The sequence below is a fragment of the Macaca thibetana genome, chromosome 6 (genome assembly GCF_024542745.1).
Source record: "Macaca thibetana thibetana isolate TM-01 chromosome 6, ASM2454274v1, whole genome shotgun sequence".
Taxonomy (NCBI): domain Eukaryota; kingdom Metazoa; phylum Chordata; class Mammalia; order Primates; family Cercopithecidae; genus Macaca; species Macaca thibetana.
Genome location: NC_065583.1, coordinates 105,197,194 through 105,217,126, shown reverse-complemented (window position 1 = coordinate 105,217,126; position 19,933 = coordinate 105,197,194). Strand labels below are relative to the sequence as shown.

The 19,933-nt window shown below is 41.5% G+C and overlaps 1 protein-coding gene across 2 annotated transcripts in view; it reads left to right on the top strand.

Annotated features, from left to right (window-relative positions):
* SV2C (synaptic vesicle glycoprotein 2C) overlaps positions 1-19,933 on the top strand; it is a 269,947-nt gene that overhangs the window by 201,387 nt on the left and 48,627 nt on the right. For both annotated transcript variants that reach the window (XM_050795667.1, XM_050795666.1), the window contains exons 7-12: positions 3,843-3,953; positions 4,409-4,497; positions 8,747-8,911; positions 11,827-11,960; positions 13,760-13,963; positions 14,749-14,908. In XM_050795667.1, the coding sequence (XP_050651624.1) occupies positions 3,843-3,953; positions 4,409-4,497; positions 8,747-8,911; positions 11,827-11,960; positions 13,760-13,963; positions 14,749-14,908 (863 nt within the window). The remainder of the gene's footprint in view (positions 1-3,842; positions 3,954-4,408; positions 4,498-8,746; positions 8,912-11,826; positions 11,961-13,759; positions 13,964-14,748; positions 14,909-19,933) is intronic.

Genomic DNA, 19,933 nt, shown 5'->3' with positions numbered 1-19,933 from the left:
AACATAAGGTATAAAAGAATCATAGATAGAGTTCCAAAAATATATATTTCATTTTATTATACATGCATGCACATGGGCACACACATACATAACACACACCCCAGTTTCACATTCTAGCAGCTTCCCATTGCTCTCAGGATAAAGACAGAAACCCTCCCTCTGGACACTAAGGCCCTCCCAGTCTCCTTCCTGCCTGCTGTCTGGTTCCCCTCTCTCTGCAGTTATGTTCATCCCTCAACTCCTCGCACTCGACATTTGACTTACTATACAGCACTGCCAGGGTGCTGCTGTTTGCTTTGCATGGAACATTCCTCCATCTCTAGTTACAAAGCTGATTCTCCATGGGGAAAGCCAGTATAAATTAATTTAAATTGGTTGCATGAAATGTTTTGGAAGGAACAATGGTTTAAAATCTTTCGATATATGCAGTCATATAATTAGACTAAAAATGGCCGGGTGTAGTGGCTCACACCTGTAATCCCAGCACTTTGGGAGGCCGAGGTGGGCAGATCACAAGGTCAGGAGATCGAGACCATCCTGGCCAACATGGTGAAAACCCATCTCTGCTAAAAATACAAAAATTAGCTGGGTGTGGTGGCACGTGCCTATAATCCCAGCTACTCAAGAGGCTGAGGCAGTAGAATGGCTTGAACCCAGGGAGCGGAGATTGCAGTGAGCCAAGATGGTGCCACTGCACTCTAGCCTGGCGATAGAGCGAGACTCCGTCTCAAAAAAACAAACAAACAAACAAAAAATAGACTAAAAATGTTTTGTCTACAATAGGTTGGAGGGACTTACCGTAAGATGTAAATGGGAACGTACATAAGATCTTCAGTGGCCTATACATAACATCAATTACAGTTCTTAAAACACACGAAATCACTTCTGATTAAATAGTCCCCTGCTATCTCATTTATTCATTTCATTTTATTTAGGAAATGAATTTTTCATAATGTAAAGATAGACTACAATTTGGCCTCTATCCAAATTATCACAGATTCTTAATTAGCAAAATTTTCTCTGCAGTGTAATGCAGAAATGAAGACAAGTAATGGATATCCTCAATTAAGGCCTGGAAGCTGTTGAGGACTCTTCTTTTGAGTAGATGTATAAGAGAGGGAAAAATTTTTAATTTAAAGGATCATAAGGCTGGAAGAATCTTGAGACATTATCTGGGTATACAACGTCACTTAACTCTTCTCAGCCAGATGAAGAGAAACCCTTTATTGACCAGACCTTCTGAGAAGGTGTCTCAGTAGGGCCTCATTGCCCTACTTACCCGCCTTTTCTTCCAAAAGGGTTGAGTTACCAAGTCCACTAATGGCAATCTGTGTTAATGTTGTTATACGAAGGTTAGAAGAGAATAAGATGGATATACTCCAAAAGTGACTGATAATTTCAAAGTCATTTATATGTGACTTTCAAAAACTTGTTATGTGATTCTCCCATGACAAATTTATCTTTTTATTTTTTAAATCTACAGTACAGCAAAATTGCATGCATTTTCCTAAGGTCTCCTTTTTTTTTTTTTCTTTTTCTTTTTGTTTTCTTTTTTTTTTTTTTTTTTTTTGAGACAGGGTCTCATTCTGTTGCCTAGGCTAGACCCTGGCTCAGGTGATCCTCCTGCCTCAGCCCTCCTAGTAACTGGGAATACAGGCATGTGCCACCATACCTGGCTGATTTTTGAATTATTTGTAGATAATTCACAACGGGTCTCCTTATGTTATCCAGGTTGGTCTCAAATTCCTAGGCTCAAGTGATCCTTCTGTCTCAGCCTCCCAAAGAGCTGGAATTACAGATGTGAGTCACCACGCCTGGCCCTCTTAAGGTTTCCTCTGGAGCTCTTCTTCGTGTGCCCTTACCTTAAGTATTGTTTTCCAAGACTTCATTTTCAGCTAACTTCCATTTTAACCCTATTCACTCTCCTTAGCTGATCTCAGCTGTTTCCTGCATGTCTCCTAATGCACAAATCTCCTGAGCTCCAGACATGCAGGTTGAAGGGCTTTGTGGGCATCCTTCTAGATTACATAGGCCCTTCAAAAATGACATCTTTGGGCAGCGAGGGGTGGGGAAAAATGGCATCTTTAAATCTGAATTTATCACCTAACGAGTCCCCAAGCCTTATCATTGTCCTAAATTTCATCAGCAGCTACCACCAGCACCACCTAAACCTAAAAACTATATTATTTCTTTTAGCTTCGGTACGTCTAAGAAACCATCATGTTCTATTATTCCACCTCCTAAATATCAGTCCACTGCCGTTGATTTGGTGCAGTCCTCCTTATTCACTGCCCTCTGACCTTCTGCTGTCCCTCAGGAATCCCAAGCTCTTTGCAGTTTCCTGGCACACTATTTTCCCTCCTAACTCTGGACATTTGTTTGCACATATTTCTCCCACTTGGAATGTCTTCCAAGCAGGTTACATGCATGGCAGATAGCGTTATTTCTCTATAAGCCTGCAGTTCCTGAAGTCTCTCTCTCACTTCCAGGTTAAATGGGCTGTTCTGAACAGTATTTCCTTCCCATCTATATAGATCCCCATTGGAGTACTTTTTTTCATTTTGTATGGTAATTGTTTGGAGCCCCATGGCTGCCTATGTTTGCATCCCGCATGGGTGCCAATGAATAAATGAACAAACAAACATCAATAAGTGAAAAAGAGGAAGCCTCCCAAAAGTGGATTAAGACTATCCCATGATGTTTAAAAAAAAACACACACCTTTTTTTAATCTAGAGTTTTAAAAACACAATTCCTACATGGATTATTTTGAGCTGACTGCATTTGATTTGGAATTCCATATTTAACCCAGAGATTATTTTTGCTGAGTACAGACATATTTGTTTACCCGGCCAGAAAGAAGCCACTGCCTACTTGGTATAATTTGAAAGGTGCTGAGGGTCTCCAAGCCACCTCTGTCTCAAACTGGCCTAGGTACCTGTATTCTGCCAATAGAGTTGCCACTTTAGATGTTGGCAGGATGTCCAGAAAAACCTGTTCAAACCTCTGGCAGGGATAATGTGTACACATTTCCATGTCCTCTCAGATTTATCAAAAACAGGTAAATCTCGATTAGCAGGAGAAGGCGGGCCAGGCCCACAAAGGACCCATTCTTCCTTTTTTTCTATTTTCAGGATTCATTCTCTTTGCTTCTCCTGTCTTGTGGTTCTCTTCCTTAGCAAAAAGAGGCTAACTGAAGTCATAGATGCTGCTTTTCATGCTAAACCTCTATCATTTATTTCCCTTACATGGCTGATAAATTCATGTTGATGCTTGCAATCAAAACTCCTTCACTTAATCTTGAATCGTGGCTACCTGTGGGTATTTGCTGACTAGCCACTGCAGGTTAGGCTGTGGGAAAAGGAAGAAAAGGACCAGAAGTGGTGCTCTGAGAATAATGATGGGAATGCTTTCAGAACTAGTTAAGGGTCAAATTCATCAAATAAATACGTTTCAAAGAAAAAAAAATGTGTACACTCACTTTAGCCCAAGCTAAATAATTCTTAATCCAGAATCTAACTTATCTGGATGTTTAGTCTGCTAATGTGTGTCTCTGTAGTAATGGTTCAGGGAGGGCATTTTGGTTTCACATTATTCTATTACTACTTGCCCTTCCCCCATTTATTTGTGGTTTTCCCTCTCAGTCATTCCTTCTTCAGTTCTTCTAGGTGCTGTTTGGATCCGTATAATTATGCCAATGGTCTCATATATGTATGAAGTGATTACCAAATACCGCCTACTTTTTGCCAGAGTCAGTTTTTGCTCCTGTAAAAACAAACTGTAAGTCTATAATCAGCAACTTCAGAGAAGGTAACTTAGCACTTTGATCTGTTTCTCTCTACAGGTAAACAAAATAAAAACTCCTAAACAAATAGATGAGCTGATTGAAATTGAGAGTGACACAGGAACATGGTATAGGAGGTGTTTTGTTCGGATCCGCACTGAGCTATACGGAGTAAGTAACAAGCCCCATGAAGACCTGCATGTCACTTTATTGCATTTGAGGTTAGTCAGAAGAGGGGTTTGCTGGACCTGCCCTACGAGCGAGGTTCTTTCCTCCTGCCCCTGACACCTGACTCCTGGACCACAGCCAGGTCATTGGATCCCTCTCGACCAGCGTTTAGCCAATACATTCCATCTGGGGAAGATGCAAAGATGGAAAGGGAAAGTGTTAGTTAGGCCAGGAGTCTTGGCAGTGGCAGGGTACCTTCAAGTCTTGAGTCGCTTTGTCCATTGGCATCCAGGAAGCTGAAGAATGAAAATTCCAATTACCTTTAGCTTTTACATTTTAAGGTGAAATGAATTCAACCCAATGACAACTCAGCTTTTTTTATAATTTGGTGGAAGGGGTTGGGGAGTGGGGTTGACTAAGTAACTGCATGAGAAAACTAACTCTCTAATATTTCACAGATTTGGTTGACTTTTATGAGATGTTTCAACTACCCAGTCAGGGATAATACAATAAAGCTTACGATTGTTTGGTTCACCCTGTCCTTTGGGTAAGTGATATTTAAATTCTTGGCAAGCAAAATTGTTCAGTGTCCACATTGTAACTCCCAGCCATGCTGCTTTCTTTTCTTATATTGCTTGATGCTGTTAACCTGCTAAGGAAGAAATTTTTTTTCAGCTTAGGTTTGCTGAGATTTGTGGTTGTTATAAACCAGTTATTTTATTTGTTTTGTCATAAAGCCAAGGTGGCAAAACCAATTGTATCTGCAAAATCCAGTAAGGCCCTGGATGATTTGCCCCATGACTTCTCTGTCGTGTCCTCCTTTGCCCAGTCCCAGCCATACCAGCCTCTCTGCTCTTCTTCGAACATTCTAGAACAGTTCCCATCTCGGGCCTTTGCAGTGTTCCTCTGCCTGAGTTGCTTTCCCCTCCAGACATCTGCCCAGTTCATTTCTTTACCCTCTTCAACTCTTTCCTATATGTTACCTTCTCAGTGATGTCATCCTCTCTTTTAAAAAAATTGCAGCCCCTCCACACTCCCTATCCCCTTCTCAGCTCTACTTTACCCCACAGCACTTTCTACCTTCTAATATGCAAAATGCTCCTTTATTCTGTATAAAGAGTAAAGTTCTGGCTTCCCTCTCTGGAAGTTCCATGAGAACAGGAATTTTTAACTGCCTTGTTCAAAGCTGAGTGTGGTGCCATGCGCCTATATTCCAAGCTATTCTGGAAGCTGAGGTGAAGGATTGCTTGAGCCCAGGAGTTGGAGGCTTACGTGTGTCATAATCACACCTGTGAATAGCCACTGCCCTCTAGCCTGGACAACATACCAAGACCCCATCTCTAAAACATAATAATAATTTTGTTTATGTCTTATTCACTAATGTATATTCCTGGCACACAATAGCAGCTCAGTAAATAGTTGCTGCCAAATGAATAAAACTGCCATATATGTGTTCTAAGAAAAGAGGAAATAGGGAGAAAATATCAAGATTTTATTTGCTAATCGCTGACATAGTCACTTTAGAATGTGTATGTACAACTCTCTTGTTGCCTAATTTGCTGTTTAGAAAAGAAGTAGATAATACCCTACACTTTCAGGTCAGCAGGATCTCAGTACCTTATAGAGCCTAACATTTATGTTGCAAGTTTCATCTCTTAACATCCCTAAATCAAACCAGGCAAGTGATCAAAGATGACCACTCTTTCTCAGTGCCGGAGGAGGTGGAATACGGAGAAAGAAGGAAGCTGGGGGTCAGGAGACCTAGCAGCCCATTCTGCTGGGTGGTTTGGCTGGCTTGTGACTTGCAGACATTGCTTAGTCTCAGTTCCTCATTTCTAAATTAAGAGGGTTGACTTAGAATATGTAAAGTAAATCCCACCCAAGCTCTAGAAAATCCATTAATCTCTGAAGGAAGGGAAGGCTGAAAATTAACCTATATTAAGTGCTTACTCTGTACCTAAGCAAGGGGTTAAAGACAAAGAAGACAAAGATAAGCAAGAAGGAAGTCCTGCTGTCAAGGTGTAAAGAGTAATCATCATTATCTGGTTTGTTTATTTTGTTTACTAATTCATTACTGATCATATTTTAAGCTTTATGATTTATTTTACTGCTATATCCCTGGAACATTAATAGTGCCTAGTATTTTTTTTTCTTTTTTTTTTTTTTTTTTTTGAGACGGAGTCTCGCTCTGTCACCCAGGCTGGAGTGCAGTGGCCGGATCTCAGCTCACTGCAAGCTCCGCCTCCCGGGTTCACGCCATTCTCCCGCCTCAGCCTCCCGAGTAGCTGGGACTACAGGCGCCCGCCACCTCGCCCGGCTAAGTTTTTGTATTTTTTTTTTAGTAGAGACGGGGTTTCACTGTGTTAGCCAGGATGGTCTCGATCTCCTGACCTCGTGATCCGCCCGTCTCGGCCTCCCAAAGTGCTGGGATTACAGGCTTGAGCCACCGCGCCCGGCCAGTGCCTAGAATTTAGTGCATGTTCAGTAAATGTTTGCTAAATAAATGACAAATTAACCGAAAGCCCTCCAACATCGTTGATAATGGACATTCTAGGGTAATGTGCCCTCCTCATTGTTGCCATTTCAAGGTTTGTATGTGACTAGAGAACAATGCCATAAATGTTGTATCCCTAAGTCATTTCTTCCTCAATAACTACCCTCACACCCCCACAGTCATTACTATGAAGAAAAGGGGTGGAAATCCTGAGGCACAGATGTTTCTGGAATCCTAATGACAATGATGATAAAAACGACTCATACTGTCTTCTGAGCACTTTCTATGTGCTAGATATTTGACATCCCATTTAAACTGAGCAACCACCCAGGAAGGTGGATATTCCCATCATTCCAATAGTAGAGATGGGCAACTGAGGGTTAGATAACTGGCCCAAGTTTAGGCAGCTAGTAAGCAACAAGACCAGTATTCAAACCCAGCCTGTCCTCCTGCAAAGGCTATGCCCATTCCCACTTCTTTCCTTGTGCCCCTTTGTCACTGGGGATAAACTAGAGCAGTGGTTCTCAAACTTGAATGTGCATCCGAAGAATCCCTGGAGGACTCCCCTGCCAGAGTTTTTAATTAATCAGGTTTCACTGGAGCCTGGGTTTGTGGGGGATGATGATCCTGCTGGTCCGGGGACCTTACCTTGGGAGGTACTACTTCAGAGCAGCACTGTGCAATAGAGATATCATGTGAACCACAGATGTTCATTTCAGATTTTCTGGTAGCCATACACACACACACACACACACACACACAGAAAGTAAAAGGAAATAGATAAAATTAATTTTAATGCTACATTTTGTTTCATTCATTCTCTCTTTCCCTTTTTTTTTTTTTTTTTAGACGGAGTCTCACTCCGTTGCCAGGCTGGAGTGCATTGGCGCGAACTCAGCTCACTGCAACCTCCGACACCCTGGTTCAAGCGATTCTCTTGCCTCAGCTTCCTGAGAAGCTGGGATTACAGGCATGCACCACCACGCCTGGCTAATTTTTGTATTTTTGGTAGAGGTAGGGTTTCACCATATTGACCAGGCTGGTCTCGATCTCCTGACCTCGTGATCCACCTGCCTTGGCCTCCCAAAGTGTTGGGATTACAGGCATGAGACATTGTCATTTCAACCTATGATCAGTATAAAAATTATTAGCAAATATTTTTACATTCTTTTTTCCGTAAGTCTTCAAAATCCTGTGGTATTTTATATTTATAGTATATGTTAGTTTGAACTAGCCACATCTCAACTGCTTGGTAGGCACACGTGGTTGGTGGCTTCTGTATTGAACAGCACAGCAGCATGACACAGCTGTTAGAATAACACATTAGAGGTCAAGAGGCAGAAAGGGGAAATAACTTGGAATCTCTGAGAATAACACGAATGTCCTTTTCACAGCCTCGAACTACCTTGGGAACTGGCACTCTACCCCCAGGATAGCAGTATCACAGCAGTGTAGCAACCAAGAAAGATTCCCCATTAGCAAAAGAGGTCATTCTTTAAGAGCTCTCACCACGCTTGGATCCCAGGAGTTTGTACCACCAGACTAGGAGGGAGAGTTTCTCAGAGCAGCCTGGAATGATGAGAAAGATATTGGGGCCAGGATGCCAGGTGTCTTACTCCATTTCTGCCGCTATAGCAAAATACCACACCAGGTAATTTGTAAATAATAGAAATTTTATGTTTCACAGTCCTGAAGGCTGGAAGTCCAAGATCAAGCCGCTGGCAGATTCAGTGTGTAGTAAGGCACAGTCTCTGCTTCCAAGATGGCAGCTTGTCGCTGAGTCCTCAAGAGGGGACAAATACTGTGTCCTCATGTGGTAGAAGGGATGGAAGGGGAAAAGTGAGGGAGGCAGCACCCTCACACCTCTTTTTATAAGGACGTTAATCTCATTCATGAGGTCTCTGCCCTCATAACTTAATCACTTCCTAAAGCCCCCACCTCTAATACTATTATATTGGGGTTTTAGTTCCAACACATGAGTTTTGGGAGGACATATTCAGACCAGGCACCATGTATGAGCATAGGATGGGATGCTTTCTGCATGTCTCTTCCCAAAGGAAGGGTTTAGGGATTACATACCTGGGGTTCTCCAGCTAACCCTAGGCCATCTCTCAAGCTTGATTTTTGCAGATTAATGTTGGGGGAGAGGGACACATGGATTGCTGTATGATGAATTACTCATAATATTATAGGGAGCCAGCCATTCTCCAGGAACTATTACCACTGTGAAAACACCAGAGAGGTGCTCATTGCCTCTGGCATGCTAGCGCCTTTACAAACTCACATTTCTTTGTCTTCACAGGTACTATGGATTATCTGTTTGGTTTCCTGATGTCATTAAACATCTGCAGTCCGACGAATATGCATTGCTAACCAGAAATGTGCAGAGAGATAAATATGCAAATTTCAGTATTAACTTTACAATGGAAAATCAGATTCATACTGGAATGGAATACGACAATGGCAGGTCTAGAAACTTGAAATAATTTAATTTGCTACCTATCCACAAAAACATTTCTTCTTAGCCTTCCCTGCACTGAAACAGGCATCGTTTTTTTTTTTGTTTGTTTGTTTTAGTTTGTGCATTTAGTCATTTTCATGGTGAATTTCAATACTTCCAAATAGGCTTTAAATAAAAGGTACAAGTGTATCCATTATTTCACTTAAAACTATTTTTTGCAGCTAAGTTGCTTCATATTTATTAAGTAGTGGACTTGACTAGCGTGGAAAGAAAATTTAGAGCAATGTTGGAGAACGACAAAAATAATAGAAGGAAGAGAAGAGTGAAGAGTATGGGAAAATAAGACAGGCTATAGGATTATTTAATTCACAGAAGAAACCTGAAATGTGATTATATGAGTCTTCTATTCCCGAGAAACAGAGCCACTTTTCAGAATTCACTCTTCCCAATATGCTGAATCCAGAATTGAGGTCAAATTGCATCAGGAAGAGTTTCAATTAGAGAATAGGAATCATTCCCTGAAGTAAAGGGCTTTGAAAGATAGAAGGGTCTCCTTTATGGGATCTGAAATATTTCTTGATGACGAGAGAGAACCAACTCAGGGAGGTGGTCCTGGGTCATTCTTTTAGACAGGGAAAAGAGTAGACCAAGTACTTGTTTATATCCAAGTATTTTTGTTGCCTGAACAAATAATTGCCAGTGTAAGTTCATGATAGTTTGCATCATTCTTAGGAAATTGTCCCGATTTCAAAAGTGATAAAAGTAAAACTCTAAAATAATCAAAGTTCCCCAGAGCAAAAAGCAGTTCAGAAAGATGAAAAAGAAATCAGTGGGATGCTTATGATCTGTGTAATGGAAAAGAGGTTTACTAACTAGGAGGTAATTGTTCAAATTAGCAATTCAATGAAGGAACTAATCATAATCCAAGCCAAGTAGGATCACCTTCACTGTCCCACATAAAATACTGACTTGAATCTGCACTTACATTTCACAGAAAGCTTAGCGTCAAGTCCTCTGTGATGCCAGCGTGAAAACTGACTTTCAAAAGTATTGTTACTCCATTAGAAATTTCTAATATCTGTTTGTGTCTCTGACAGTCATATTTTTAGTAATATATATTAAAGTTCTAAACTGGATATTCAGTCACTGCTTAGAACTTTTTTACATTAACAATATAATGATTACTAATTTTAATAGTATTACAATTTTTGCAAAACACGTATGTTACACATTTATTTTAAAAGATCATAGAAACAATTTTTTTCTCCTTCAGGAAAATTTGAAATACCATTAACAGATTCATTTCTTTAAAAATAGCCTTTTTATTCAGCATCATAAAATGGCAACTCTTTATGTACTAATATGGAATAACCTCCAAGGTATACTAGAAGGAGATAAAGCAGGTGTACTTTAGAAACAGAATGCTCCTGGAAGAGCACACAAGAAACTGACAACAATGGTTATTCTGGGCAGAGGAACTTGTGGCCTGGGGATGGATGGGTAAAGACTGACTTTTTCTGCATTCAACCTTTCGAATTGTGCATTGTGTGTACTCTCTGAATTATCCATTCAAAAAATAAAACTGATTCATTCCTTTTTCCAAATTCAGTTCCATGACAGAAAAATTGATAACTTTTTAAAGCTATGCCATTATTTAGCCTCTTTTGGTGCATTTAGATGTTTTTACTCTGGGTCTCTGGAGTGGGGATTGAAACAAGATCATTATTATTTTTTCCAGGTAATGTACCATGGACAATGATTTTTTTTAAGCTGATTGGTCTGTCAGGCCACAGTGCATTGTGAACCAACACATGTAATTGGGTATTAGGGAGAGAATAATTTTGAAAGTACTCAATAGTTAGTAAATTGCTTTTAAATCAACCTACTTACCTAGAAGGATCAGTCCCTTTCTGCCCCTAATAAGAGTGGTATTGACATAATAACTCCTTCCCCAGGAGAACAAGGATTATCCTCTCAGTGACTGGATCAGTCCCTTTCTGCCCCTAATAAGATTGGTATTGACATAATAACTCCTTCCCCAGGAGAACAAGCATTTTCTTCTCAGTGACTGGCTAAGTGTACGTTCATAGTCTCTTAAAAAAGTACCAAGACACATTAATGAATATTTATCTGTGTTTGCTGGGAGTCCTTATCAATGCTGATAAGGCCTGGATCATGGACTCTTCTAAGATGTTATGATCATTATGACTGTTACCGTCTTTACCACATAGAATTCCCCCTTATAACACCCATGAAACCTGAACAGGTTTCATCATTCTTCATGTTTCCAAAAATGAGCAGAGTTCTCATAATTCTGTTTGGTTGAAGGGACTATCTGTTGGCTGTAAGAAGAAAAATTATCCTGGAAATGAGTGTCACCTATGAGTTTCTTCAACCCCAAGTCAGTTATTCTTCATATAAATGAAACAGAATTCTCATGCTGTCTCTTTGGGATAATTGGAGATCCCTACACTAGAATGAAGAAGACTGGATTTTCAGCTAGGGAAAAATAATTTTATTAAAAGATCGGGTAGGAGGTCATCCTTAAGTTAGAGGCATTAACCCCAAATAGAGAATATTCAAATAAAGATATATGTGAAGAGACAATAGGATTAAAACCTAAAGAACAGCCCCAGGTAATCCCCAAAGTATCTTCAGTTGCATACCCCACAAAACTTTTTACCAACATTGCAAAAAGCTAAGGGAAGTTAGGAGTGTCATCTCTTTATTGGTAAGCAACAAGATAGGCAAAGGTCAGCCTGGATAAGGAAAAGGGGAAAAAGCAGAGAGCTAAGAAAATCCAGAAGTCTGTGTTCTTTATAATTAAGACAGTGGGGCATTCCATCTCTAAAACTGTTTGACTTAGCTTTGAACTTTGATGGACACAGTCATTGATATGAATTTTTCTGTGTGTTGGGCAGATTCATAGGGGTCAAGTTCAAATCTGTAACTTTCAAAGACTCTGTTTTTAAGTCCTGCACCTTTGAGGATGTGACTTCACTCAACACCTACTTCAAGAACTGCACATTTATTGATACTGTTTTTGACAACACAGGTAGGTGTGCTGCTTAGTACTGCCTCTACCTGAGGCCTCGTCAAAGGGCCCACTGTGATAACCCTGTGATGATGTGGACAGAGGCTTATGCGGGAAGTGGATATTAAAGAATAAATGGAACAAGTTATCTAAATCAGGTTGGATCGAAGATTGGCTTGTATTGTTTGTCTTTGTCAGATTTAGTGCAAATGGAGCTTGCCACAGTTCAAAAGTTGGCAACAACAACAAAAACAACAAAAATCCTTTGATGAATAAATTTTTAAAGCAAAGACCTAACCTATAGTTTATTTGTTTTGACAATCCTGGGTTCAAAATCTGGTGTTTGTTAAAATGCCTCAACTCTATAGCCAACAGAGATAGACAACAAGTGGCTACACTCAGATATATTTTTAGCCAAATCCATATAACGGGGTATTTTAAACTCCCTGGGGGTGGGGGAAAAGGAAGGCAAACAAGCATTGATTGAACACCTATATACTGTTTTCTACTCTAGGTCATTAGACATATATTATCTGATTTAGTTTTCACAGTAGCTGAGGCTTAGGAAAATTAAGTAATTTGTCCACAGTTACAAAACTAGTAATAACAGATGTTTGAACCCAGATTTATTTGATTTCAAAGCCTGTGCTTTCCACTTTCCCACTCCCAAACATTGGTCTGTGTGTCCTGTAAAATGCATCCAGCATAACAGCCTGGCATTGGAAGGAGCATTAGCATTTGCCCTGTTGCCAGACCTGCCTTCTTAGTGCTCAGACAAGAGTCAGCTCTGCCTAGCTCCAAAGAAGAATGGGGTCAGGTGTCTTTCTGTTTTTTGTTTTTTGAGCAATGCTATCTACCTGTCTTCTAACCCATTAAACCTCAGAAGACCAACATTTTGTCAGATCTTGATCAGCAAGGAAGATAGTTTCGATTCTCACAGCCTTTTAGCAGAAACCACCACCATCTGCAACTCTTGTTGGATGGTTTCAAATTCAAGAAGAGATTAGTAATGAATGCTGGTGACCTTCAGATGAGGCTGACTCTTGTTCCTCGGTAGATTCATGCACATAGACTTTAAATTATAAATTCAGCCTCAGGAAAGACTTGTTCCTTCTTGTGCCTTAGAGTCTCATAAAATGGCAACAATAAGGCTGACTCTTGCACTTTTTTTTCCTTAGAGACAGGGTCTTGCTCTGTCATCCAGCCTGGAGTACAGTGGTGCAATCACAGCTCACTGCAGCCTCAAATAAAAAATTATTATTATTATTATTATTATTATTATTATTGTAGAGATGGTATCTCACTATGTTGTCCAAGCTAGTCTTGAACTCCTGCCTCAAGCAACCCTCCTGCCTCAGCCTCCCAAAGCACTGGGATTACAGGCGTGAGGCACCATACCCAGCCCATGCACATTTTGAAACAAATTGTTTTTATAATTGTAGTGTGGACACTATTAGTGCTATAGTGATAGTCTTTATATAGCATGACAATTAGGACAAAGTAATATTGTAAAGGAGTAAGCAAGTAATATAATTAGCAATGGCCAACCATAGGAAACAAGAAGATAGCTGGACCCCTTAATTTAATTTATTCCTTTATTCAACAAAGGTATCTCATCATTCAGCTACTTTATAATGTGAAGACCCAGACTAGATCCTATGCTTTGGCCAGAAGACACAAAAAGTCCAGCCAGCACAGGCCTGAAAGCCCTCAAGGAATTTACAATACTGTGATTCGTCTCTGAATTCTCAATAGGCTTTCTTATACTGGTGCATGCCTGATAAGAACTTAATGAATTCTCTTTGTTGTTGTTTCTACAGATTTTGAGCCATATAAATTCATTGACAGTGAATTTAAAAACTGCTCATTTTTTCACAACAAGACGGGATGTCAGATTACCTTTGATGATGACTATAGTGCCTACTGGATTTATTTTGTCAACTTTCTGGGGACATTGGCAGTATTGCCAGGGAACATCGTGTCTGCTCTGCTGATGGACAGAATTGGGCGCTTAACAATGCTAGGTAGGTACTCAGTTTCATGTCAAATGAAAGAGCTGCCCCTGCAATCCAGAGGGACCCTGTTTCCTCTTACTCCCATCTATTAGGGATTTGCATCCAATGAGGAGAAATCCCTTAGACCTCACATTAGGACTAAATTGTAGTGAAAATTATGTCTAATTACATTTCATTTGAGTGGTTTCCATGAGTTAACAGACTGAAAAGCTAATTATGTGTAAAATGTGTATTTTCCCACTTAAGTAGCTGAGTAAAAGATGATATGCGGCCGGGCGCGGTGGCTCAAGCCTGTAATCCCAGCACTTTGGGAGGCCGAGACGGGCGGATCACAAGGTCAGGAGATCGAGACCATCCTGGCTAACACGGTGAAACCCCGTCTCTACTAAAAAATACAAAAACTAGCCGGGCGAGGTGGCGGACGCCTGTAGTCCCAGCTACTCGGGAGGCTGAGGCAGGAGAATGGCGTGAACCTGGGAGGCGGAGCTTGCAGTGAGCTGAGATCCGGCCACTGCACTCCAGCCTGGGCGACACAGGGAGACTCTGTCTCAACAAAAAAAAAAAAAAAAAAAAAAAAAAAAAAAAAAAAGATGATATGCATTTCGTACTTTCTGTGTTGAGAGGCAGTGAGGGCCTTTCATTCAGGTGAACGCACCAGTTCTTGAGCTTTATGGAGCCCATCCTGCAGCTTCCACTTAGAATTCAGTTTTCTTGAACAACTGCAAGGACCCAAGGGTTCTTGCTTTACTAAGATGACGGGAAACATTCCAGCCTTTTGTCTGCATTGTTGGCAGGTGGCTCTATGGTGCTTTCGGGCATCAGCTGTTTCTTCCTTTGGTTTGGCACCAGTGAATCCATGATGATAGGCATGCTGTGTCTGTACAATGGATTGACCATCTCGGCCTGGAACTCTCTTGACGTGGTCACTGTGGAACTGTACCCCACAGACCGGAGGTATGTTGAAATGGGCCTCTAGTAAGAGGCACTCTAAGCCCTGTGAGACCACTGAAAAATTATTTTAAAAGAACGCAAACTGGCTGGGCATGGTGGCTTACGCCTATAATCCCAGTACTTTGGGAGGCCAAGGCGGGTGGATCACCTGTGGTGAGGAGTTCGAGACCAGCCTGGCCAACATGGTGAAGCCTCTTCTCTACTAAAAATACAAAAATTAGCCCAGCGTGGTGCCAGGTGCCTGTAATCCCAGTTACTCAGGAGGCTGAGGCAGGAGAATCACTTGAACCCAGGAGGCGGAGGTTGTGGTGAGCCAAGATCGCACCACTTCACTCCAGCCTGGGCAACAGAGTGAGACTCCATCCCCAAAAAAAAAAAAAAAAAAAAGACAAACTGTCACTTCCCCAGGAAAGTAAAAATCCAAAAATATCTGGCTTCACAAAGTTGTAGGTTCCACTCATATCTTTTAGAAAAGAAAATATAGGGGAATATATGTACTAGCAGGAATTAATAGGGCAATGAAGCCAGTGAAGGAATTTAAGTGTGTCCTTAACTTAGTTTGTAGGCTAACAACATGAGGAAGCTGTAATGAAGCAGTGAGGATTCGAATTTAATAGCCTATCTTGGCCCACATTTTAAGTGGCTAACCAGTCCTTAGAGGGTCGTTTCCTTAGGTTTGCAGATGTGTCTGCATGAGCTCTGCATTAAGCAACCACAAAGAGGTCTCTAGAACATATCTCTTGACCTTCCTGGTTTGTTGGAGGAAAGCCCAACACATTTCTAGTTATAAAAAACAATTGTGCTGGGTGTGGTGGCTCATGCATATAATCCCAGCACTTTGGGAGGCCAAGACAGGCAGATCACCTGAGGTCTGAAGTTCGAGACCAGCCTGGCCAACTTGGTGAAAACCTGTCTCTACTAGAAATACAAAAAACTTAGCCAGGCATGGTGGCGGGTGCCTGTAATCCCAGCTACTCAGGAGGCTAAGACACGAGAATCGCTTGAACCTGGGAGGCAGAGGTTGCAGTGAGCCAAGATCGTGCCACTGCACTCCAGCCTGGGCAACAAGAGCGAGAATCCGTCTCAAAAAAAGAAAAAAAGTTGCTCCCAATATGGAAACCTAGAGACTCTGTGACTCATATCAGAGAAAGGGCTAGGGCTTTTGGGCATAGCTTCAGCAGCTTGAATAGCTAAATTAAAATAAAAGAAGCTCTGCTTTACCATTTGACATGAGCTAAGACGAATGGCCTTTGCCTTCATGTACCACTCCTGTGCTCTGTTGCCAAAGAAGTCCTCTGTGTCAGAGGGTGGAGTCAGTATCATCTGGACTTTGAAATGTAGGAGAGTTTTTCCTAGAACTATGCCAAAACATTTGGGATATCAGTTTGCAACTGATCTTGAGTGCTTCCTCTGGGCTCCTTCCCTTTTTTTACTGACCCCAAAGAGGTACATTCTCTGCGTGTCCCGTCCTGATTCTAACTTATATTTCTTCTTCAACAACATCTATTACTGAGCTTGCAGAACCCTATAGGTACCCTTCCATCCATCTCTCTGCAGAACATCTGACTCTCAACCCTGGATATCTGCGTATCAAATATTCTAGTTCAGACCCTCAGTGACCCACCTATTAAATATTTAGGCTCTGAAAGGAACCATACAATCTTTGTACGGCATCGCCTTCATTCATTCAACAAATGTTAATTCTCTGTCTTTGTGAACGAGGTCCTGAGGTGGATGCCAGGGCTGGTGCTGCCAAAAGCAAGATTAAGACTCTGCAGCTTTCATTGAGCTTTCTTTCATCAACCTCTCATTCTGCAAACAGGGCTTAGATGTGGATTACACTATACATTTAAAATGAACCCCTCAATTGCTTGAGCCCAGGAGGTAGAGGCTGCAGTGAGCCATGATTGTGCCACTGCACTCCAGCCTGGGTAGCAGAGAGAACCTGTCTCAAACAATAAATAATAAAATAAAATAACCCCCTCAATGTTAAAGCAAGGCTAGGTTATAACCTCCTTCCTTTTTCTTGTATACTGTAAGAGTGTGATACTGTTTTAGGTGAATCAGCTGCTTATCCCTCTGTCATAAGGAATAGAAGGATGAATATTCACCTAGTGTAGAAATTTGGCTTAAAAAAAAAACTTTCATAAATTGAAATTGGTCAGGTCCTTCCTGTGAGAAGCACAGACCTACTGTGTTTCTGTTGTCAGAAAGGTTAAATATCAATTGAAATAAAAACAAATTCAGGTCCTCCATGAAGCAGATGCCAGGTTGGGATTAAACATGCAAAAATGTTATTAGAGGAAATGACTGTGTGAGAGAAGATGGAGAGGGAGGGAGTGAAGTATGGGAGAGCTGCAATGCAACTCTAAGCCTGAGTGAAGGAGGGAGGAAGGAGCATTTGGGTGGAACCTCCCAGACTATCCAGTAATCTATGGAAGGTTTGGCAAGGCTGTTGGAGACCCAGGGGTCATGACAACATCAGCCTCAGAGGAGTCCCTTGTGACCCAGGAAGCAGCCTGCAGTAAAGTCCTGTCACGTCCAGTCATTGTCTGGGAGCAGCATGTGAGAGAACACCTCTGTGCACACCAGCACGATAACGCGAAGGTCTGCCAGGTGCATTCTCACTGCGGCCACACTGTTGCTGGCAGACATTCTCCAGCACTTAAGTAGATGTCATCAGATAATCACAGGAAGTCATTTCCTTTGGTGATCTAGAAGATGACTTGTGCTCTAGAGCAGCGTGGCCATGGCCATGGTAAACTCGCTAGTATGAGCTAATTAGTGGGTATCTGAACATATTTCAGGCTAAAACCTCTTCCACCTTTTCCATGTTTCTCTGGGTTGCATTAGGAGGTCTCCACTGATCTCTAGCTTAGCTGCTAGAGGAAAATCCCAACCAGTTTGTGTTGAGATACTCTATAGCCTCATCTCCCCATGGAGGCAGGATAGAATACAAGAATACAGGAATAGGACATAAAAATTCTGGCTAGAAGCTGTGCTTTACTTCATTCTTTTGTGTTGCTCTAAGAAAGTACCTGAGACTAAGTAGTTTATAAAGAAGAGAAATTCATTTTCTCACAGTTCCGGAGACTGGCAAGTTCAAGATCAAGGCAGGTTTGGTGTCGGGTGAGAGCTACTCTCTGCTTCCAGATGTTGCTGAGTCCTTCAGAGGGGATGAACAGTGTGTCCTCACATGGTGGAAGGCAGAAGGGCAAGAAGGGCCAAACACTGTGTGAAGCCTCTTTTATAAGGGCCTTAATCCCATTCACCAGGGAGAAGCCATCATGATCTAATCACCTCCTAAAGGACCCCCTCTCTTAATACTGTTGCAATGGGGAATTAAGTTTCAACTTGAATTTTGGAGGTGTGCAAACATTCAAACCATAGCAGAACTGTAATTTTCATCATAGAATGTTAGCACTGCCAACTTCCTGCCCAGTTTCTAGAATCTGGCCTTAATGATCAGAATGGAACAATCAATGAGTCCAGGCCCCTTTTGAGCCATTGAACGACCAACTCCTGCCACAATGCCAGTCAAAATTATCTTTGGGCAACATAATTTAAGGTATATTCTAAGTGCTATGAAAGTTATAACACTTGCAAGCCATGTTTATCAACCACATTACAGACTTATACCTCTAATATTATACCTTTGATTTTTCTAGGGATTTGTATTGGTTTGTTCTTGCATTCCTATAAAGAAATACCCAAGACGGGGCAATTTATAGGAAAAGAGGTTTAATTGGCTCATGGTTCTGCAGACTGTACAGGAAGCATAGGAAGCGTAGTGGCATCTGCTTCTGGGGAGGCCTCAGGAAGCCTCCAATCAGGCAGAATGTAAAGGAGGAGCAGGCACATCACTCATAGAGAGCAGGAGCAAGAGAGCTCGAGGGGAGGTGCCACACGCTTTCAAACAACCATATCTCACAGGAACTCACTCACCATTGCAAGGACAGTACCAAGGGCATAGTGCTAAACCGTTCATGAGAAATCTGCCCCCATAATTCAATCATCTCCCACCAGGCCCCACCTCTGACATTGGGGATTACATTCCAACATGAGATTTGGGTGGGGCACACATTCAATCTCTATTAGGATTACATTTGCATCTACTATGAGAACACTAATGAGGACATTGTTCATTATAGGACACATCTTCTTCTACTCAGAGTCCACCATGAAGACTGAACATCTCAGGGGTGCGTTCTAGGAATCATTTTATATTCCTCCACCCACGCTTTGAGAAGCTGTTATGTGTCCCCACTTCATATGATAAAAATTGTGTAATTCTTCACATTTCCTTCTCTGTTGTGCAATCAGGAAGCAGAGAGCCTGTGCCTCTGCTAAATCTGCATGATCCAGATACTTGTTGCACTCTTCCTTATCTTGATTTGTCCCCTCTTATGCCCATTTTATTAATTTTCTGTCTTTTATAAGTTATCCTACCTAGATCGTTTGCTAAAGAGGCAGGAAATTTTGGAATTAAACCTAGATGTACTTATTGAATAGCACTTTTCTGTGCCAAAAAAAATGAAACAACCATTTTTCCATTCTGTAAATGCCATCAACATCCTCCCTTCTTCAAAACCTCAGTATCAAAAATGAGCATAACAATTGCAGTCTTAAACAGATGCATGGTGACATTCTAGCTTTTTCCCCAGATTAAAGAGCACTTGCACAATGATTGGGACATGATGATTTAAGGGGCATAAAAAGAGATGGAAGGAGGATGGAACATTCCAACCCTCTGGACATATGGTTGGTTTTTCTGGAGACCAGCCCAATCCAGAAGCTATCTAGGATCCCCTCAGCCAAGAGTCATCTCATTCACCTACAAAAGACACTCTTTTGGTGGAGTAGGGTTTGAAGGATGGGGTCTCCCTCTGTTGCCCAGAGCTACAATCTGTCACCAGAGCTGGAATGCAGTGACTCAATCATAGCTCACTACAGCCTCATACTCCTGGGCTCAAGCAATCCTCCCACATCAGCTTCCAAAGTAGCTGGGACTACAGATGTGCACCACCA